The sequence below is a fragment of the Panthera leo genome, chromosome E1 (genome assembly GCF_018350215.1).
Source record: "Panthera leo isolate Ple1 chromosome E1, P.leo_Ple1_pat1.1, whole genome shotgun sequence".
Classification (NCBI taxonomy): domain Eukaryota; kingdom Metazoa; phylum Chordata; class Mammalia; order Carnivora; family Felidae; genus Panthera; species Panthera leo.
In genome coordinates, this window is record NC_056692.1 from 48,035,899 (window position 1) to 48,059,058 (window position 23,160).

Consider the following 23,160-nt stretch of genomic DNA (forward strand, 5'->3'; position numbering starts at 1 on the left):
ACGCTCAACCCACTGAGCCACCCAGGCGCCCCAGATTTGTTTTAAATACTTAAGCAAGATAAGTGGAAAAGGATCAGAGTAGATGAAATGAAATGCCCAAAATGCAGGCAGCTGGTGAGGAGCGGGGTGATAGCTTGCAGAGACCTGTCCCCCGACTGCTCCCTCCATCTTTGTGGCTCTCAGAAGTACAAGAATAATCCCGCGACCTGCCCTCATGGAAGAGGGTAACACTGATTTGAATTTCTAGTTCACAGGCTATTAAAACACTGGTATAGTTGCCTAAGGCACACAATCCCTGCCCCCTCCCTCCACCATGGATCACGCCCCAGGATTCCAGGTGAAGACGTCCCAACAGGTACTCAGCAAGACCATTCTGCCATTTTGCATATGCATTTGCCTTTGAAACGTTCCAGGATATTTTTTTTAATGGCCCATGATGTCTAATGAAATGTCCTGGGACATAAACCTTCTGTGTGTTTCTTCCTCTCTATGTCTTTAATGTATTACCAATATTTCTCCCTGTAGAACGAGAAATACAAGCTCTCGTGGCTTGCCTCAGTGTGGGCGGCAACCGCGGGATACACGCTTGGATCTGGCAGCTTTAGAGCTCATTTCCTTGACAAGAAAATGATAACCAGAGGAACCTATGAGGGGGCCTTCTTTTCTTTTTTAAACTCCATTTGTTCTTTTTTGAAAACTTGGAAATTGCACGCATACAGGGTATAAAAAGCCCTACTAAAATGAGCTGCTACGCGTTACCTGATGACGGACATTGACGCCTGTCATTCTGGTTCCAAGACAGGAAATGACTGGATCAACGCTTGTCTTGACCAAGTAGAACAACATGGGAAATGCTCTTTGGGAGAGCAAAGACATACATTTGCTAAGCACCTCCTATGTATCAGATGCTCTAGGAACACTCTGGCGAACCCAATGCGGCAGAAATGATATTCTTCCCGTTTTATAGGTGAGAAAGCTGATGTGGCCAAAAGTTTAAGAGACCTGCCCAAAGCCAATCAGTTCGTAAGTGGTGCCCTGAATATTGACATTTTGTTTTAAAAATACAGCTTATGGCTTTCAAATATATGTAATCACGCATACTGAGACCACATAAAATATTAATCAAAGGGCTTCAAGGATTAAAGAGGTTTAAAATCACCGGTTTTAGTAGCCGTACCTCTAACATTTCAAAAGCACTTGAATAAAATTTGTTCTTGCAACTGTATGAAAACCAGTCCCGGAAATCTATTTTCATGAATCAGTGTTTTAGTTACTCTGTTTCTAACACAGGCAGAGCGGAGGCACCGTGTTGCTGTGGGAATTAATCAAGCTGCAGAATGGTGGGGGCTGAGTGAGGGAGGTCACGGCGTATTTCATATCCTCTCGTCTACAAATATCTGAGCAATGTGACCAACCAGAGTCCTCTCCTGGGTGGCACCAAATGTCACCTGAGTTTGGAAAGCTGTCAGAGGTCATGGGTACGGAAACCCTGTTTTTGGCCAGAATGATTCACAAATTCTGAAAGCCAGGCCCCTGAAGGGTTTTGTTTTGTTTTGTTTTGTTTCTTGACTCTTATTATCAACTTTGGTTCCACTTGCTTTTTATTTTCTGTTTCCACAGCATTAAACTCTCATGACTCCTGCTGATAACACCCTCTCCTTCCTCCAAGGCTTACCAAAGCAGAACGTCAAGTGCCAGTGGCTCGTTTTTCTCGGCGATGGCACTTGGCAGTCTCTGGAGCCCGCCAGCTCCGCAACTGGGGCCAAGATGACAAAGTCATGCTGAATACTGCAGTGCCTTCAGCTGTAATAACAGGCTGGGATTTGGAACTCAGCGGGAATTCTTCTCGGGGCAGCTCACAGTGTTATCGGCCCTGACTTGTGCGCTCGATGAGACGGGAAGGTCCGGAGAGCTAAGTTACAAGGTACAGTGGTGCAACCTTACCATCGCAAATTCATTTTTATTTTATTTTTTTAAGGTTTTTTTTTTTTTAATATTTTTGAGAGAGAGAGAGAGAGAGAGAGAGAGAGGGAGAGAGAGGGAGGGAGGGAGGAGGGAGAGGGAGAGAGAGAATAAGCAGGGGAGGGGCAGAGAGAGAGGGAGACGCAGAATCCGAAGCAGGCTCCAGGCTCCGAGCTGTCAGCACAGAGCCCGACGCGGGGCTCGAACTCACGGACCACGAGATCGTGACCTGAGCCGAAGTCGGACGCTTAACCGACTGAGCCACCCAGGCGCCCTGCAAATTCATTTGTAGAATGAAACATGCTTTTCCCCTCAATGATGAGCTGCTATTAATAAATACCTCCGATTATCCAAAATCTCACTGCCAAAAGGGAAATGGTGTTAGGGAGCCCCATTTGGAGATAAACATTTAGATACACATGATGTAGGATGTTGGCTGCCCTGCCTGTGAGCTGTCTACACCTGTGCTGTGTGGTACAGTAGCCACGAGCCACAGTGGCTCCTGAGCATTCAGTGGCTTAGTGCAAACTCGGGTGCTCTAGGTGCAAAATACACACCAGATTCTGAATACTTGGGACCAAAACCGTAAAATATCTCATTAGTATTTTGGAGATATTGGGTTAAATAAAATATGCCAGACTTAATTTCACCTGCTTCTTTTTTCACTTTTAAAACTGCGGATGCTAGGGGGCGCCTGGCTGGCTCAGTCAGTAGAGCATGGGCCTCTTGATCTTGGGGTCGTGAGTTTGAGCCCCATATTGGGTGTAGAGCTTACTTACTTACATCTATCTATCTATCTATCCATCTATCTATCTATCTATCTATCTATCTTTAGAAAAAACAAAACAAGAATCTGGCTGCTACATGCAGTTTGGCTTGCATTTTATTTATTTATTTATTTATTTTTTTTGCATTTTATTTCTACTGGATGATGCTGGTCTACACCCCCTCACAGGCTCCTACAACCCACTCTAGTTCCTGGGCTCTTATTGGCCCAGGGAGTCAGCTTTGGGTTGAGCACCAGGTTCAGAGACCACAGAATGGATGGTGAGGCTCTCTTGTTTCTGTCCCCACTGCGGATGGGAGCAGGTGTCTCTGGGATGTGTGGGCCAATGGAGGCTTGCGGCCAAGCCCTGCAGGGGGGCGGGGGGGGGGCTGAGATGGCAATTTGGTTCCCACAGCAGAGAACCTCACAAAAGAGAGGCTGACTTGGCAGATCTCCCTTTGGCACACGGAGGGTGGCCTTTAGCTTCAACGACAGACCCCTAACAGGGCCACTGTCATTCAGCTTTAGTGCTATTTGTCATTACGATCATTTTCCTTACACTTACATGAGCCAATTGCCTGGGGGAGATGTCAGGATGTTTCAAATGGCTGCCTGTCTTGTAAAAGTAAGATATGAATGATCTTTCTTCCAGGCCGGGCACAGGACCAGGAATGAGGGGGACGGCGGTGGGGGGGGGGGGTGGCTTCTCATCTCTGACCAGGCCAAAGGCCACAGTTGCTGGAAGGACATTGCTTGGAAACCACCCACCTTCCACCCTCTGCCAGGGCTGCGTACTCAAAGGCCTCTCAAAGAGGAGGGGGGTGCTTCAGAAGCTTTTGGGGGGGCAGCATGGTGAGGTTCCCGATGCTGCTGGCGATAGCAACCAAGACTGTAGGCAACGTCACCATCGTGGTACTCGCTGTGCGCCAGGCTCTTTAGCCTGTTGGCACGTTTAGCCCTTGTGAGACTTTCAGGAGACTTTTCCTCACCATTTCAAAGGTGAGGAAGTGAGGTTAAGGAGCTTGCCCAAGGATAGATACACAGCAAGTAAGCCGCATCGCCAGGATTTGAACTCTGGTTCTCCAGACTCGGCATCCACACGTCTGACCTTTTTTCCAAACTGAAGAGCAGCCCATGACCCAGTGTGGTTCCCTAGACGGCTATGGCGGGAACTGACCCAAAAAGGGGTTCAAATGCTGAACAGGATCACAGCTGCCAAGATGGCCATTTGGCTCAGGAACTCTAGCCCTGTAGGCCTGGTCTTAACGGGACCCATGAGATCGCCATGTGTGTGAAGAGTCACTCTCCTGTTCCTGATTGTACCCTGACTGGACTCGACTCCTCATTTTCACACCGTGTTTACTCGCCAACCCTCCCGAACCCGCTCTGATCAGCGGCCTGACCAGAGAAGGCTCTCTCCAGGCTGCCATTATAAAATAGCACTGGCCTTTATGCATAAAACATGCTTGAGGCCTTTTACCGCCTCAGGGCAACAAAAAATATCTCTTCCTCTTATTAAAAAATAAAAATATTTCAGGGGTGTCTGGGTGGCTCTGTTCATTGAGTGTCTGACTCTTGGTTTTGGTTCAGATCACGATCTCACGGCTTGTGGGGTGGAGCCCCGTGTCAGGCTCTGCAATGAGAGCAAAGAGCCCGCTTGGGATTCTCTCTCTCCCTCTCTCTCTGCCCCTCCCTTGCCTTGTATGCTCTCTCTCTCAAAATAAATAAACAAACGTTAAAAAAATAAAAATATTTTAATTTTTTAAACATTTATTTGAGAGAGAGAGAGAGAGAGAGAGAGAGAGAGAGAGCGTGCGCATGTATGAGTGGGGGAGAGAAAGAGGGAGGGAGACACAGAATCCAAAGCAGGGTCCAGGCTCTGAGCTGTCAATACAGAGCCTGATGTGGGGACTGAACTCCCAAACTGTGAGATCATGACCTGAGCCAAAGCTGGACACCCGACTGACTGAGCCACTCAGGCACCCCTAAAAATATTTTGATGAAAAAATTATGGTTGTTTCGAAAAACATCGTAAGTTCCCAAGGGCAGATCATGGAACACAAGAGGCCCTCTTTATGTACATGGTGGAAAACAGCAATGTGTCAAAACAGTCGGGGGAAAAAAGATCAGCTGGAGTGTCTTCTGGGTGTTCTGTCCCGACAGCTGGGACCGTGAGTTCCCGAACCGTCTCCTCCACTCCCTCCTCTGGGGCCCACAGACCCAGGCCACGCCTCTCCTGGAGCCTTGGCCACATCTTGCTGAGACTGCTTCTCTGCCCCCACTCAACCCCTAGAGGCCTCCCCAGCAGGGGCCGGGCTGCCCTCCTGCGCAATGGGACCCCGCCCAGCATCACGAAACCACCCTGGAAGCTTGTGCTGGAGAAACAAGTCGATCTAATCCAAGCCCAAACTGTGGGCACCACTGACCTTTTAAGCGCAAAATCCAAAGTGCCTGTAGGAGTGCTGGGTTGCTAAGGCTGCAGGGAGCCTTTGAGGTGCTTTGCAAAAGTGTCCTCAGGGTTCTGAAAAGGAACCTGAGGTTCAGAGTAGCTAAGTGGCTTGCTTGAAGGTCGCTGGGCTGGTTAGCGACACTGTCTCCTGACTGTGTCCCCTTCCTACAGCACCAGGCTTGGGCCAGAGCATGAGAAACAGAAAAGCTTCATGGTGAGTGAGGGTGAGGCAGCCGTTCCCCGCCCCTGCCCCCCACCGCCAGCCAAGGGGCTTCCCAGTCAAACACCTTCTGGGAGGCATGTCCAAGCCCAGACTGCCAGCAGCCACTGCACAGGAAGCACACCGTGAGGAGAACGCTCTGAACCTGACTTCTGGGGACCAGCTCTGCCATGTGGGAGCTGTGTGACCTTGAACAAGTTGCTTAGCCTCTCTGAGTTTCCATTGCCTCAGCTGTGATATTGGAAATCGGGCACCTACCGGGTCAGAACGCGGTAGGGGATAAAACGGCCTTTTGTATAATAGACTGTGTTTACTGCAGGTGAGTTGAATGTATTATATGGCTCCATAATGCCTTAACATCGGAAATAAGAAACGGCTCCCGGGTATGGCAGGCAGGCGAAAATGAAATCAAGGCAATAAATGGAACCCGGCTCACAGGAGGACAAAGGAAACATTCTGCTGTCAGAGATTATATGCGTACTATGCATTAAACACCCCGAAATGATTGCTGGCACCTGGCAATTCTCATCAACACCGAACCTTCCATTCACTCTATCTGCAAATATTAGCTTCCTATGTGCCGGACGTTGCTCTAGGCATGGGGTACATAAACAAATAAAACAGATTTTAAAAGCCCCTTCTCGTGCAATTAAATTAATTTTTACCAGGGCAGCAAAACTTTAGGTTTCTCTTTTTCTCATTCACAGACCCTCCCCACTTCCTCCTTCCCTCACTCATGCTGTTTATGGCTAATTGCACGTTTCTTTGGACTGGGCGCTGCTGGGCACAGGGATTGGGACTCGAACTAGGGAGACACAGACACAAAAATGGGTAAGTAACACTAAAATGTAATACCTTATATCAGGGATCTTAGCACATCGCGTGACAAATACCTGCTATGTTTGAAATATTTGGACAAAATGCATTATATAACTATAAAGAGAATTGCCACCAGATGAAAATGGCATGTCTGGAGTCTAAAGCATATACTGTCTATTTAGACAGAAACTGAGGCTCCATCTAGGATTGGAGAGAACAGAAAATGACTTCTCGAATGACAACAAAGGTGCTTTACAATCTATTCATAGTACCCACCTCTTCTCCATCCCTGATGGCTCACTTTATGGGAACAGAGAGTGAACAGCAGGACAACTGAAGTCCTGCTCCCCCAAAAGGTCCTAAGAGGAACACCTGGCACTAAAATGCTTTGTTAACGATTAACACTGGCTTTAAAGAGCATCTCCTACAAAAGGGAGGAAGGGAGGAAGGGAGGAAGGGAGGAAGGGAGGAAGGGAGGAAGGGAGGAAGGGAGGAAGGAAGGAAGGAAGGAAGGAAAGAGGGACGGAGGGAGAAGCAAAGCCTGGAGGGAGACCAAGCCTGGTGATTACAGACCTCCTTTCCAGGTCTATCTCTGACTTTCATTTAGCAGAGAAAGACCAGAAGCTATATATCTTTTAATTAATAAAATTAAAAAAAAAATTTTTTTTTAATGTTTATTTATTTTTGAGAGAGAGACAGAGCGTGAGAGGTGGAGGGGCAGAGCGAGAGAAGGAGTCACAGAATCCGAAGCAGGCTCCAGGCTCTGAGCTGTCAGCACAGAGCCCAATGCGGGGCTCGAACTCACGGACTGTGAGATCATAACCTGAGCTGAAGTCGGACGTTTAACCGACTGAGCCACCCAGGTGCCCCATTAATTAATAAAAATTTTTAAAGTTTTAAAATTAATGGGGTGTCTGGGTGGCTCAGTCGGTTAGGCATCCAACTTTGGCTCAGGTCATGATCTTATGGTTTGTGAGTTTGAGCCTTGTGTCGGGCTCCGTGCTGACAGCTCAGAGCCTGGAGCCTGCTTCAGATTCTGTGTCTCCCTCCTCTGACCCTCCCCTGCTCGTGCTCTCTCTCTCAAAAATAAATAAGCATTAAAGGTTTTAAATTATATTTTTAATGTTTATTTGTTTTTGAGAGAAAGAGAGAGAACAAGCGAGCGTGGGGGTAGGATAAAGAGAGAGGGAGAGACAGAGAGAATCCCAAGCAGGCTCTGCACTGTCAGCACAGAGCCCAACTCAGGGTCCGAACTCACGAACCATGAGATCATGACCTGAGCCAAAATCAAGAGTTGGATGTTTAACAGACTAAGCCACCCAGGTGCCCCCATTAATACATTTTTTAAAAAAGTTTTAGGGTCACGGCAAAACTGAGCAGACTGTACAGGGTTCCCATATACTCCATCCACACACATGCAGTCTTCCTCCCCCACCCCCACCCCCCATGAATAGCCCTCACCAGAGTGGTATATTTGTTACAACGGATAAACTACATTGTCGCATTATCCTCATCCAGAGTTTAGCTGGGGTTCACTCTTGGCATTGTGCATTCCACGGGTTTTTGAAAACGGATCGTGACATGTATTGGCCACTGTCGTATTGCACACAATTTCACTGCCCATCTGTTCTGCCTCCTTCTCCACTAACCCATGGCCGCCACTCGTCTTTTATATTGTCTCCATAGCTCTGCCTTTTCCACTATGTCACAGAGGCAGAATCATACAGCGTGCACGCTTTTCAGATCGGCTTCTTTCACGTAGCGATACTCACTTAAGGTTCCTCCAGGTCTTTTCACGGCTTGACAGTTCATTTCTTTTTAGGGCTGGATAATATTCCATTATGCAGCTGCATCACGGTTTAGTTAGCCGTTCACCTGCTGAGGGGCACCTTGGTTGCCTCCAGGTTTTTGGCAATTGTGGATAAAGTGGTTGCAAACCTCCGTGTGCAGGCTTTGTGCGGACATAAGTTACGCAGAAGTTTGCATAAGGTGCACGACTGATGGATTGTATGGTAAAGACTATGTTTAGCTTTGTCAGAAACTGCGGGACGGTCTTCCAAAGTGGCTGGGCCGATTCTGAGGGAGCCACAAGTAAAATTGTGAATGAAGTGCCCGCCTTTCCAGGCTGCAAAAAAATACCCCTGCACCTGGCATTTCTTTCCCTCTGGGATGTGTGCTACTGAGTTGTGGCAGGTGATCTGTGACCCTTGAGGTAGGCATTCATGCTGAATTAATTACATGTGGGAAAGTGTTCCCGCTTCAAGTCTTTGTGATTCTTCCCAGGAAACGCTAATCTCCTGCTTGGGCTAATCTCTCTCTAGCTCCTTGGTAACAAGGGCTGGTCACAGAAGAAATCAGTGCGGTGACAATGAAACGAGTCTGGGAACACATCCGCCTAATTGACTTGGTCACCTGACCTCTTTAGCACAACGTCTATAATCCCTTGTTACGAGAAAGAAATCAAACACCTCTTTAGACACTCTCCTCCCAACCTGATGTTTTCAAGAACCTTCTCAACAGTGAGATACATCCTGATACTAACTCTAATAGAGGCCAAACTGGAATCAGAGCTACCCCCGAGCACAGTCCTTAGGCCACGTTGTGCCGGGCACTACTGTTTACCCCTGGGGAAGTTGAGGCACAAGCAAGCTCCGGTGCAGTGACACACAGTGGGAACACAGCAGAGCCCGGACTCAGCCTGGCTCTTGTGTTCCCGCTCTCCTCTGCAAGCAGGAGCTGGGAATGGGACAAGGTCATCTGAGACACTGCCTTTGACCTTGAGACCTTCATTCATTCCTCCTGCCTGTTTTGCATCATAAGAGAGACGATGACGTTGACCGTGACTATATAAAATACGTCTTGGTTTACGACATGCTTTCCCTGGCCTAAATGCAGGACTCCATACTGGCCCAGGATGGGTCCACCTCTAACATTTGGGGGATGCCAGGGGACACTGGGACAAGAGTGACTGAGGCCCACACTGAACAAGTGTCTGAATACACATGTTACAAACCAACGGTTACATGTTCTCTCCTACCACCTTGACCAACAGGTCTTCCTGTATCGGTCAGCTCAGGCTGCCAGAACAGAATACCACAGACTGACTGCCTTAAATCACATTCGTTTTCTCATAGGTCTGCAGGCTGGACATCCAAGACCAAGGTGCCTGCTGGCACAGTTGCTCTCTCATGGAACCTTCTCTCCTTGGCTACAGCCAGCCTCCTCCTCCAGGTGTCTCACCCAGCCTTTCCTCTGTGAGGGTGTGCTTCTGCTGTCTCCTGGTCTTTCTGTAAGGACATCGGTCCTATCAGCTCAGGGCCCCACTCTGAAGGACCTCATTTAACCTTAATACATTCTTAAAGGCCCTATATCTCTGCATACAGTCACATGGGGGGTTAGGAAGCAGCCTGGGTTTTGTGGGGATAGAAGTTGGTCCATAATGCTTCTCAACTGCCTGGGGGGCAGGATGGACCCCTTAGATTCCACCCACTTCTCTTCTTAGTCCTTTGTCACATCTATGAGGACCCTGTGCACCCTGACCTGCACGTCCTAGCTCTGTCCTACTGTCCCCTGTATACAGCCACCACTGGCCTCTCCATCGTATACAGGAGTCAGGGCAGTGTCCCTAGGAAAAATGGATCTTAGAGAGAGGCCCGTGTAGGTCATGGAAGGGAGTTCCCAGGTCCCCAGGGGCATGTCCCCCAAGCCCTACAGCACCTCTAACCCTATGCAGAGTGCTAAGGCTGGAGGAGGGCCAAGGGAGAACCCTCTAAAGTCGGAGGTGGCAACCTCCAGCCTGCGGGCCAACTCCAGCCTGCTCCCGTTTGTGTACTTCCTGCCTGTGAACAAATGCAAAATGAAAAAAATGTAAAAAAAAAAAAAAAAAAAAAAAAGACTACCAGCCTTTTGGCAAGAACAGCTCAATTCTGCCTCTTGGAAAGCTCAAAGCCTGAAACATTTATCCTCTAGCCCTTAGCAGAAGAAGTCTGCTGATCTCAGCTCTAAAACACAGGACAGGGACCCCTGGGTCCCTCAGCACCTTTGAGAGATATCCTTTCCACGTGCTGTATTGAGGAACTTCCACTGGGCAACACAGAGCTCAAAACCAGCTGCCTCCAAAAGCCACAGTGATCCCTCCCATCCCCCCTTAGGGTGACAATGCCACCCCTCCCACCAACAGACAGAATTTATAGCACCTCCCTTAGAATCTGGGCGTGCTCTGGGCCTTGCTTTGACTTACAGGATGTGGTTGAAGGGACACAGTTAAGCTCCAGGTGCTGCTTAAGGGGACTTATGGCTTCTGTTTTTGCCCTCTTGGGAACCAGCCACCATGCTGAGAAGCTCTGGATAAACTACTCAATGGTGACAGATCTCATGGAAAGACAGACGACACAGAGGAGAACCCATGGGGCCTTGGCCAATGGCCAACAACCCAAGCACATCTTGGATTCTCCAGGGCCACAGAGCCAATGGTAGCCAATGCCCCCAGAAGCAGTGAGGAGTCAGGCCTGCCGAGTCCTGCCTGAGGTTCTGACCCACAGAGTCACAGCATTCACGTGGTTGCTGTTCTAAGCCATGAAGTTTGGGGGCAGTTACGCAGCAACGGATAATTGAAACAACTGTCAAATAACAGACCAAAAAAACGTATGGGGGCTTCTGCTGAGGCAGCCAGGGCAAAACTCACGTAATCTTCGAAGTCATACTCTGAGGGTGATACTGTGATGATCCCCATTTCACAGATGTCACCCCATGTTCTTAAAAGAGCAGAACTGCAGCGAGAGTTCACTATACAATGTTGCAGAAAAAGCCACCTGAAATCAAATAGGAAGCTTCCCCTCAGGGGTGGACGGTCTGCATGGGGCCAAAACACAGTAAAAAGGAATCAGTCCAGAATCAAATGTATTGTCACCTGCCTGCTAGTCCCCCTCCAAGTGCTTCTCAAACTCAGCCACGGCCCCCGTCACCGGTCTCTCTCAGGGCGGTGGACGGGGGTGGCTGGTGCTGGGGAATCAGACAAGATCCAGAGCCTGGTGCCCACGTGGGACCCTCCCTACCTCAGGCCTTCTCTGCTGAACAGGGAGCTGTTCCAAATGTTCACTGTGTATCTGAACAAAATAACTACTTGTGCAGTAAAGGAATGACCTAGGAATTAGTAATCAATCCTGTGCCCGTGGGAGCTGTATTAGTTGGAATAAAAGACTCCTGAGAATGGAGAGGTCTCACAGTCTGGTGGTCTTTCTAGAGGCGTTTGGTAACAGGGCAGTAAGCGACAGACTGAGGGCGGAACCTGGCCACTGATGGCATTAGGGCAGCCGATCCGCCCTTGATGGCCCAGGGTCCCTGCCCTGCCACTTGCTATCTATGAGGCCTGGGCAGGTCACCTGTCCTCTCCGTGTCTCCTGTCCCTTGTCTGTAAAACTGGGGTAACACCACTCGCCTCAGAGGCCTAGTGTAAGGTTTCAGCAGGACAACAGACATAAGCACGTAGTACGTAGGAGGGAATGAGTTGGTGTTGGTCATCACTCTCAAGATACGCCCCCCTCCATTGCAAAGTAAGAGGTGAAATAAGATGTCAGAAATCTCTGACCCATTTTTACGGGACTTATTTATTTATTTTTATTAAAAAAATTTTTTTTAATGTTTATTTTTGAGAGAGAGAGAGAGAGAGGGGCAGAGCATGAGTGGGGGAGGGGCAGAGAGAGAGGGAGGCACAGAATCCGAAGCAGGCTCCAGACTCTGAGCTGTCAGCACACAGCCTGACACGGGGCTCGAACCCACGAACCGTGAGATCGTGACCTGAGCTGAAGTCGGACGCTTACCCGACTGAGCCACCCAGGCGCCCCTGTTTTTACAGGATTTTAACAGATCCCCGAATGAAAGGCCAATGAATGCAGCCACAGCACATGGGGAACCCCATGAGGGCTCTGCAAACAAGTCTGGGGACTGAGGGCAGCTTCTTTGCAGTGATGGAGGGAGGCACTCGCGGGGTACAGCTGAGCCCACCTCTGCAGTCCCCTTCTCCGGGGAGAACGGCCACTATGAGGGGCAGCAGACCGGCCCTGGGTTCGAGCCCAGGTCTGCCCTGAATTGGGGCCGTGGGAAAAAATGACCGCATCTCGTTGCACCTTGGGCTCGTCATCTGGAAAACAGAGCCACTGACACCAACCTCGTAGAGCTGACTTAAATAGAAGACAGAATCAGCGAGGTGCTCTGCCTTGGGTCTAGCTAACCCACGAGAAGCTGGCTTATCTCGAGGAAGAACCGGAAGGGAGTCGGGAAGAAGGATGGGGCCCGCAGAGGCCTCGGGGACCACAATGTCACAGAGGGGGCCAAGTGCTCCGGAGAACAGGGCTACGCTGATAAAACCCTGAGGCCAGGTGAACTAAGAGACAGAGCTGCAGGCAGATGATAACATACGTGAGACAATATAACCAGCATAATTACTGGAAAGGATCTGAGGACAGTCACACAATTTAAGAAGAACCACCCAAGGGAAAGCCTGGTCTTGGCTCTTTAAATATTTCTTGGGGAAGGCGGCTGCTTCATGTTCTTCTGCAAAGCCGGAGGCATTGGACCGTGACCTTGCACAGAGGGGGCACTGACCCCCGAAAGCAAGCAAGCCACCCTTCGGCTTATCATTCTCCTTTAATGAAGCACTTCTCGGCTCGCCGGTGTGGTGTGGGGCCGGGCTCGGAGGCGCCGATCCTGGAGGCGCCCTGGCTGGTGCCGACTGGCTGCTCTCCCTCTCTCACTGCCCCCCTTTCTTCTCAGCTGCGCAAGGCCTAATTTACTGCCTGGCTGCGTGCACCTCGTCAGTTCTTTTCTCATTTAACCATCAGACCCATTTTCATCTCCATCCCGTTCTACAACTCTTTCCCCAAAGGCCAGGATGTGTCTCCTGGGGCGTTGATATTCTGGCATTTTGGGCCGTCTGGGGGACCCAGGCTGATGGCCCACCATTTTGGACACTCGGGGGTCCCCAGTGCACCAGCTCTCGTGGGTCGAGGACGTGAGGCACATGGCTGTCCCTTGCAGCCCGTCTCGTGCCACCAGCATCAGCTCTTGGGAATCACCTTGGGATTCACCTGCTGGCAGCCTTGGGGATCGCTAATGACCTGCCACGGAGTTCCTGACCTCTCAGTGCCACAGCCTCAGCTCTGCTCTGTGGCCGAGCCCCTCCTCCACAGCAGGGACATGGCATGCTGCACCTGCTTTTCCCAGATACACTCCACCCACCAGGTACTGCTCCAGACCCCGGGGCTAGGGGCTCCGCAGCAAACAAAACACAGCGATTCTACGGGGGGCCGGGCGGGCTGGGCTAGACAGACAGACAGACAGACAGACACATACACACACACACACACACACACACACACACACACACAAGTCCCGACAGAGTGTATCCGAGGGTGATGAATACCATGGAAGGAGAGCAGGGAGGCGGGCAAGAGTGCTGAATGGGGGCCGGAGGTCTGCAGGTTTAAACAGAGTCACCAGGAAAGACGGCCTCCTGCAGGTGACATCTGAGCTGAGGGGCAGGAGGAAGCCACGCCGAAGGGGGAAGGATATGCCAGGTAGAGGCAACGAGAAGAGCGAAAGCTCTTGGAAGGGTCTGGCGAATTTGGGGAGCGGAAAGGAAGCCAGTACAGCTGGTCTGGGGAGATAGGGGTGAGGGGTGGAGGGTGAGGTGAGAGATGATGTTAGAGAGGGAAGGGGCGCAGACAACAAGGATCTCGGGCCACCGTGAGGACCTCGGCTTCTTCAAGAGGTCTAATTCAGAGATGAACCCCCCTCCTCAGCCCCTGTGGCAGCGTCCTGCCCTTCTGTCACTCTCCTCCACCCCCCACCCCCAAATGAACCTCGTCCCAACTCTCCTGTTCTGACAGACACTGTTCTCTGGCCTCACTCACCTGTTCCCACTCGGTCACTTCAGGTGGCTTGTGCAGGTGACTGGCCCCGGATGGGCCCCAGCCTGCAGCAATCTCTATTCCCCTGCACCCAGAGAACTGTGTCTTGCCGGGCAGTTACTGCGTGTGTGTGGGTCACCGTCTGTCCCCACTGAGCGGAGCAGGGCACCTCCTGCCCCCAGGTCCCTGCCTACCCCTCCTGGTGAGGATGACTTCCACGTTCTTCCTTCCTCCTGCTTCCTTATCCCATTCCCTCCTGACCTGTGGGATGCTCTCTCCCCACCCCCCCAGCCCCCTTCCACACACACATACCCTCTATCTTCATTCTTCCTCGCTGTGAGCATGTTCCCTCTGCTCTAGAAACATGCTCAGCCTTACTGATGCCTCCTTCACCTCGCTTCCCTGGGAGTGACCGTCTATCCACCATCCCCCTGATCATTTATCATACGTTCCCCTAAGTTCCAGCCTGGCGGCTGACGCCCACCCTCCACTCAGCGTCATCTGGCTTCTGCTGCATCATCACCACATGCTCTTAGGGACGGCTGGCTCCCCGTGGCCAGATCCCCTCCCACCCCCACCTCCTTGACCTCTGCCGTCCCTGGCCATCTCTGAGTTCGTGAGCACTTACCTTCCTTGTGTCTAAGACCCTATGGCTCCCTAGTTCTTCCGCTTCTCTGGATGCCCCTTGGTCTTTTTGCCCCCATTCCTAAAATGTGGCTCCCCCAAATGTGACCCTTGAACCCCTCCAGAACAGGTCACAGCTGGTGGCCCGTTGGCTGAATCTTACCTCTGTCCATTGCTCTTACTTTTTTCTTTTTTGAAGTTTATTTATTTATTTTGAGAGAGAGAAAGCACAAGTCGGGGAGGGGCGGGGAGAGAGAGAATCCCAAGCAGGCTCAGTGCAGAGCCTGATGTGGGGCTTGACCCCATGAACCGTGAGATCATGACCTGAGCAGAAGTCGAACGCTTAACTGCCCCTCTCTTAATACGTTTTACACCCAACTTTGAACAATTGGGCAAATTTTACATAAAAGTGCAGACTTCTGGCGGCTGTCATAGGCAGTACGGGGCTGGCCTTCCCATAGGGATGGAAGGAGAAGCCACGTTCCCCTAGGATGGGTCTCCAGCTCCCTGACCTCATCCAGCCCCCAACCCTCACAGGAGTCTGCACATCTGCTTGTGGCCGGCGGGCTGTAGGCCGGCTACTGTGCGTACAGACTGTTCTGGTTCCCTTGGCCACGTGGGGGGTGCCATCTGCTCTTGCCGAGGGGAACGCCGTCTCACCCACGTCCCTCACCCCACGTCTCTCCTGGGTTGCCGTGGCCCATTTCGAACTGCCTCCAGCTCCAGGCCCCTCCCAGGTCCTCGCTGGCCCCCTTTCTGTGCCGAGCCTGCCCGGGACTCAGCAGGCACTCTCCTGGCTTCCCAGGGGTCTGCCCAGCTGTAACAGCAGGAATACACCCCCCGAGTCACTGACCGCAGGTAGACAGAACCGTGACTCCGGTCCCCAACTCCGGGTCAGACGGACGAGGGGAGTTTTCGCTGATCTCTGGAGGTGGGGCCACAGGTGGAAAGAATACCAGGGCTCTAGGGTCAGAATGTCTCAGGTCCAAATCCTACCTCTGCCTGTTATCAGCTGCTGTGTGGCCTGGGGCCGGTCACTTCATCTCTGCTCATGTACAAAATTCGACAAAACAGAAGATGTGCTGGAGGGTCTGGTACAGAGTAGTCACTATGTCATGGGTCACTGCCCCTGCCACAGCGAGGGTTCCGCGTGGCACAGTACCACATGGGGCACTCAGGGGTCCGCCAGCCAGAAGCCAGCCCTTTCGCTGCCGCCTCTCTTTCTTCCAGGAAACAGTGGGCAGTGCTAGGGTTCACAGTCCGATTCTGAGCTGCCGGGGGGTCCTGACCCTGCAACGGGACTTCACTTTCAGGTGGGGGATTAAATCCGGATGGCGCTTCTGTGCGCCCTTCTCAGGGGCTCGCGCCCACCCCAGAGAATCCTCTCTATGCCAAAGCCAAGAGTACCGGTAACGTCAGGTGCGGGAATCATTTTCTGATTAGTGCCCCTTCCGTGGGTGTCCAACTCAATGCCAGAAGTCCTGTCTGTTAGTGACATTTTCTGCCTTAGCTTATCTTCACCGGTTAAGGAGATGCCACAATGTTAATCCATTTCAAGGGTTTTGAACAAACAGTCATAAATATTTGAGCCTCTGCTTTGCCTATTAAGGGAAATGCCATCGAAGATAATTATTTTTACGTCTGCCTGACAGAAAGATTTACACAGAGGACAGAATTATATTACCCTCTGAGCAAAATTCAGAAACCGTGAACCTAGATGGTCCTCGTCTTCACTGCGATTATTCCTATGGCTGAATATGCCGAATTCCTGGACCCGGAGGGGGAAAATGCCGGCAAAAGGTAAGACAACCTACGATTACCGCGCAGTGAGTCCCTCAAGTGGTTCAGCTTATTTTTCAACGAAAGCCAACTAGGATCTAAACACGGACTTTGGGGTCTGTTGGCGTGAGGGTCACGTTTTCCACACTGTAAGGCATGTCAAGGACAGGGCCCTGTGGGATACGCTACCCCAGTGGCACCCTGCTTGGCACGGTACGTGTGTGGAGTGCTGAGCCCACGAATCACTCAGGATCAGAGCAGCGGCTTAACGACGTGGGCAGTACGACGGCCGGCGGGCAGCTTGAGCCTGATGGTGAAGACTGGTTCACGCACTTCTCAGTAATGTGGCCTCAGACCCTCACTGCCTCGGGCACCTCATCCGAAACATGCCGTGAGGACCACCGAGGGAGGCTGTGCAGAAGACCGTAAGGGGTTCACAGTGCAATGTGGCGGATGAGTCAAGTGAACGATGACCACGGCAGGACCAACTTGTCTCGCGCCAGACAACGCTCCGAGCTACGGACAATGACCTCATGAGGTCCACATTATTATCCCCACTTCACAGGTGGGGAAACTGAGGCACGGGATACTTAAGCAACCTGCCCAGGTGGCTGAGGTGCACTCAAATATGATGATGGCAGTTCTAGAAAGGGCTCAGGTGAAAAAGCCAATCTCCAAAGGTTATATACCGTACGACTCTCTCGAGTGACATTCTTGAAATAACAAAGTTATGGGATGGAAAATTGGTGAGTGGTTTCTGGGAGGTGGGGATGGGGACAGGAGGAGGTGGGCGTGGCTATAAAAGGCTCCTAGGAAGGGACAGAACCATACCATCTCCTGACTGTGGTGCTGGAGAAATGAATCTATACACGTGATCACGTTGCACAGAACTAAACATACACACAAATGAGTACAAGTTAAAAAAGAAAAAAAAAAAAAAAGTTCCAAAGCTACCAAGATATGTTACAGAAGCATGTTTATGTGTACTTGGAGGAGGAGAGTGGGAGTTTATCAAATACAGTTAGATGAGACACCATCATGAGTGTGGCGGGATGCGCCGTGTCTCCTTCCCCAAAGGTGGGTGCATCTGAATCCGGAATCTGTGCATATGTTAATTTTACTTGGGAAAAGGAATTTTGCAGATGTGATTAAGGATCCTGAGACAGAGGGACAAACCTGGGTTATCTGGGTGGGCCCCATGTAATCACAATGGTCCTTAGGAGAGGGAGGCTATGGGGTTGGGGTCATAAAAGACAGAAATGGTAAGTAAAGACACTACGCCATGGACTGTAGCCATGTAGAGACTGGAAAAAGGCAAGGCAACAGGACTACCCCCCCCCACCCCCACCCCAGAGCTTCTGGAGGGAGCTTAGCCTTGCCAACAACTTGACTTTGACCCTGTGAGACTGATTCTAGACTTCTGGCCCCCAGAGCCTTAAGATAATAAATTTGTATTGTTTTAATCCACTAACTGCAGGGCTATTCTTTGTAGCAACAACAGGAAACTAATACAATGAAGAACATTAGAAAAAAAAAAAAAAAGGACAACAAACATCAATTGTTTGGAGCGGTTCATCTCTGTGGGAGGCTGTCATCCCCGGGAATATCAGGTGGCTGAGGTGTTACTGAACACAGGAAGCTATTTGTTTGATCGCAGAGACTGGGTCTTAATGGAGATGAAGTTCAAACCACCTTTCTTCCAAAAACACTGCCATTCCCTGTCACCACACTCTTGTAGGAGCTGGTGGGTGTTAAATGGAGCAGGCACAGAAGGTGTCAGAATAAACACTGCATCAGGAAGTTGTATTTTTACTGTATGATCTTCCCCATTCTTTGTGTTTGAAAAATATGACACTTCAAGCTCACGTGATGCCTGGAGATCGTGATGCATGAATTCTTTGGTGGGGGGAGGGGAAACCCCACTAAGTTATGTATCAAGATAATATGTCACCTTTGTGGTTGAGAATTTAAGTTTCTGAGTAAATGTTCTAAGTCTATGTCTCCACACTGTCTGGGCATGTAACAAACAAACAAGCTCTTACTTAACAAAGGGAAAAAAATTTAGCTTCCCTTTTGGAATCCTGGCTACCACCGAGGGTCTATTGGGTGCAGAACACCGTATTTGGCATTTCTGTCCTCAGAGCGATTATACAGGTGTAGAATCTCTAACTTGCCGCTGTGGAAACGGCTGCAGAGAGCTTAAGTGACTTGCCTGAGTTCCCACAGCCTGCAGAGAAGAGAGTCAGGACTGAAGCACACACTGGGCTGATTCCTACGCGCGTGTCTTTTTCAAGATACCTACTGCCTCTAAGATAAACATTTGGGGCAACAGGTTAAATAAATGCCACACAAGCTGCCAACAGCTAGCGCGAGAGCTCCGCTAGAGGGAAGGATGACCTGACTTTGTTACTTTCTGTCATGCTGCAGCTCAGCTGGGAAGAAACTGTTGCAGCCACAGTACTGTGTGTGGGGACAGAAAGTTGGCTACACAGTGACCCAGGGTTACAGCCCACCCAGTCGCTGGCGTGTAGGAAGATTCACAATAGGAAGAAGGGTACTCAGTATGTATCGTAACAAAGATGAAGCAACGTGGCCACTGTTGCAAACACACATCTTGGAACCACTCCCTTTACGACCGCGCGGAAATGTTCATGATCAGTTCCAGGGTGTCATTTAGAGAACCAGTCACTTGGATTTTACCAAAAAGCCACCATCGGAACCACCTTCTGACCCAGTTTTCCCAGGCGGAACATTTTTACGAGCCAGATCCCCCTTTCTCTGCCCAACAGTGTAGCTTAAATTGTTTTGACCGTGACCGTGTAAGAAATCTATTTCATTTACCACACAACACGGCTCCACGAAACGAGACATATCCTTACCGTGTGGCGAGCTCTCGTACTTGTTTTCTAATTTGCTCTAGTTTAGTTCAGTCCGTTTTGTGCTCGCTGACCTAGGGATTCACTAATGATTCTCTGCCCCGGCGAGAATTGATTGTAGTTGCTATTTGAAAGGTCTGGTCTAGAAAACAAGGGGAATCGGGGTCCCTACCTCTGGAGCAATGTAATCTGGAGTCCCACAGAAGGTCCTGGTTGTGACTCCGTCCATCATGTGCTCTTTGCACATCCCGAAGTCAGCAATCTTGATATGCCCTTCTGAGTCCAGCATGACATTGTCTAACTTCAGATCCCTGCAAGGAAGCAGGACAGCGTCAGCGTCCTTCCCGTGACACTACGTGGTTTGCTCTGGGGCCACTGAGACCGAAGGATATTTGACTAGCTACCATCTCAATGGCATAGAACTATGGGTCCCAGGAGAGCTGGGACAAGGAAATAACTCTTTCTTTTTCTGTTTTTAATCTCCAGAGAGAGCTTAACACAGTGCCTAGGACACAGTAGGTAGTTAATAAATGCACACCAAATCAATGACTGAATGGTTGGACTAGTGATCCCCAACCTCGGCTGAGCATGATTCTAACTTAGCAGATCTGGGCAGATCTCAGTCAGATGATTTACTAATATCACAGGAGGGGTGCCTGGTGCACAGCCAGGTTTGCAAAATCACAGGTTTAGAACCACCTCATTGGGTCACACAAGTGTCCCTTCCAAGTGTCTGCTGTATGTCTTTTACTCTTCAATTAACACCAGAATTCTTTCTTTGGCATCAGACTCTCACTGTAGATAACAACCTAAAGGATTTAATTCAATGGTTTTCTTTCCCCTGCCTCTCCCTAGCTCCCCACGTTCCTCTCCTGCCGAGCATCTATAACAGAAATTCGTTTTCCATTGCTCCCTGACCTCCGTTCCAAAAAAAGGCAGAGGAAGGAGCCGCCAGGGGAGAGGAAAAAGCATGTTTTCTTGTGGGAAGCAGAAGCGAGACAGAAAATCTTTTGACATCCGGAAATCAGAAAGTGGCTCTGATTTGCCAGGAGGCTGCTGACAAAGGTGGGTCCCAGCAGGTCTCTGTTACCTCAATGGGTAGCAATTCCGCGTCTTAAGTCCCCACCACAGAATTACACGCACACAGAGGTGCAGGGGTCCGTCGCAGTGCTGCGGGCAGGGATTCAGCACGCACCTGTAAATGATTCCTCTTTTATGAAGAAAGAACAATCCAATGGAGATCTCTGCCGCATAAAATCTGCAGAAGGAAATGCTGGTCAGGTCTCTGGCTTGCTCTTTGGATTCCTGAATGTTTCGTACCCTTCTAGTTCAGGCGTCAAAGAGATACTAGAATGTTAGAAGATCCCGGGACGCTCAGAGATCAGCATGGCCCTACCCATGACTAACTCTTTGCCCTTCCCTCTGCCGTTTCACCACTCCAACCTCCCGAGGCATTTTATAGCTACTAAGTCAATGAGACAGGTTTATTACCTGTCTGGAAACCAACACTTCTTGTCTGAGGTGGGTGGACAGGTAATTTACTGCTTAAACGAAATTTCGAATACAATCTTTTAAAGAGTGGCTGCTGGACTATTTTGTGTCAGGACTCGGGTAGAGTGGAGAAAACTGCCATTTTCCTATTTGTGGACAGTGCCTAGTGAGGCACCCTGTAGTGGGTGAATTCACCGCCACCCCCCCATCCTCGCCCCAAGTGCTGAGATAAATGGGACATGCACCGTGATTCATACTCGAGTTTACCCTTTTAAATAATTCATAATAAACTCAGAGTAAATGCTGAAAGAGGTTTTAAAATTTGCAGAGTGTTTAGGAATCTTTGAAGTCTGAGAAGCCACAAGACTGTGCCTGTGCAAATATCACACCCAGGAGGCTTAAAATAAGCAGAGAGCAACCTCTCTAATGATAAGGACCAAGCTCTTACTGGGGATGGGGGTGGGGGGCACCCCTAAGGTCCGGTAGGAGAAGGACGGGATGGGGGGAGGGAAATGAGACGGGATTCCGGGCGACTTTTACATTATCTTTCATGCTTTCCTGTATTTTGAAAATAAACACTTTCCAGGAACTCAAATACAATGTTAAGGCCACCGAACGAGATGCCTTAATGTTACCTTGCAACCTAAGGTCGCTATTCTGCCACTTGCTCTTTCCAGCTCTGTGTTATCAAGCTTTACTTTATAATCCGAGCATTTTAATGCTTTGTAAGTACCAGAATAAGAGAGGAGATAAAGACAGGCATTTCTGAAAACTGAAAAGCAAAAAATAAAACCAGAAACAAAAAGAATCCCCCTTTGCATTAAAAAAAAAAATTTTTTTTTAAACATTTATTTATTATTGAGAGACAGACACAAAGCATGAGCAGGGGAGGGGCAGAGAGAGGGGGAGACACAGAATCCGAAGCAGGCTCCAGCACAGAGCCGGACTCGGGGCTCGAACTCACAAACTGTGAGATCATAACCCGAGCCGAAGTTGGTCACTTAACCGACTGAGCCACCCAGGCACTCCTCCCTTTGCATTTTTTTAAGCTTGTTACCACAGAATTCCCTCTTCTACCTTTAGTTCATCTTCCCTGAGACAGATCAACCAACCCGCAGAGGCCAAACACTCTACAGACTTAGCTTTTAGACTGAACATGGGCCAGAATCCCATTAACATTTGCTAACTTAATTAACAGGGCACGTGCCCACTATGCATCCTCGCTGAGGGAAATGAAAGAGCTGTTTGTATAGATTTGCTTCTGCTGAGTGTCCTGTGACCTCCTGGCCCCTGAAAAATGGTTTGATCTTTCAGGTATCAAAGTCCCTGCCTAGACGGGCAATTCTCTGTCTTCCCCTGGAGCCCATGTCTCTCCCCGACGCTGCTGACTCCTGCGGCCCCGATGAAACCCTCCAAGCGGAGCTCCCGGTTCTCCCCCAGATCCTCTCCTCCTTGGCGGCTGCTCCCTCCCAAACCGAAGATGAGGTATCACCCGAAGAGGTTTCTCTCTTATTCCTCCAGACTGTTTCTCAAAGACCCTAACCCCTCTTTGGATCCAAGGTCAAGACCAAATTAAAGCTCCGTTGTCTCTCCTCTACACAGATTTTCACCAACCCCTTTGCACCGGCCCCTACGCTCCCTCCCTCCTTCCTTCCTTCCACTCTTGGTCAGTGGGGCTCTGTGAAAACTTAGCCTCAGGGTATCAAGCCCCACTGAGCCCCCCAACAGCCTTCGGTGGTCCTCAGCCAGGTGCTCCACCGGACTCATCATCGGGAGCTCCTCCCGCCCCCCGACCCGATCTCAAACCGTCTTCTGCCCCGCTGGCTTGGGCAAGAACATTCCCTGAAGATGTTCTTTCCTCACTCTCCTCTTTATCAGGGCTTGCATGCTATCTGTGCTGCTTCTAAAGTGACGGCTACACATGACAATTGTCCAGAGACTTCTTCTACTCCACATCAGGCGGTGAGCTCCCTGAGGGCAGAGAAAGCCTTTCACATCCCAGTGCCTGATGCATCGTGGGTGTGCAATAACTGTTCAGTAACAAGGGGCCGACTCGATCAGTGACGGTGGAACTGGGGGACGGGGGGAGGATACACCAGCATCTCCAATTCACCGGAAGCAGAATCAACCTCTCCTTTGGAAGCGCATAGATGGACCCAGCCAAGAAGTCTGCCCCCTGGGAGGTTCCAGTGCTCAACCCCGAAGTGACACAGCCCCATCTTCCACATTTGAACTGTCTAAATTCAGGGACTTAAAAAAAAAATACT

At 50.1% G+C, this 23,160-nt stretch overlaps 1 protein-coding gene and 1 long non-coding RNA gene across 4 annotated transcripts in view; one reads left to right on the top strand and one right to left on the bottom strand.

Moving 5' to 3' along the window:
• Positions 1–23,160, bottom strand: part of PRKCA (protein kinase C alpha) — a 404,865-nt gene that overhangs the window by 31,999 nt on the left and 349,706 nt on the right. For all 3 annotated transcript variants that reach the window (XM_042917374.1, XM_042917372.1, XM_042917373.1), the window contains 2 exons: positions 20,598–20,660; positions 19,575–19,713 (listed from right to left, as the gene is read on the bottom strand). In XM_042917374.1, the coding sequence (XP_042773308.1) occupies positions 19,575–19,713; positions 20,598–20,660 (202 nt within the window). The remainder of the gene's footprint in view (positions 1–19,574; positions 19,714–20,597; positions 20,661–23,160) is intronic.
• LOC122207304 lies at positions 286–23,159 on the top strand. Its single transcript, XR_006196763.1, has 4 exons — positions 286–1,924; positions 6,105–6,228; positions 20,258–20,467; positions 22,208–23,159. It is a non-coding gene; the product is annotated as an uncharacterized LOC122207304 (long non-coding RNA).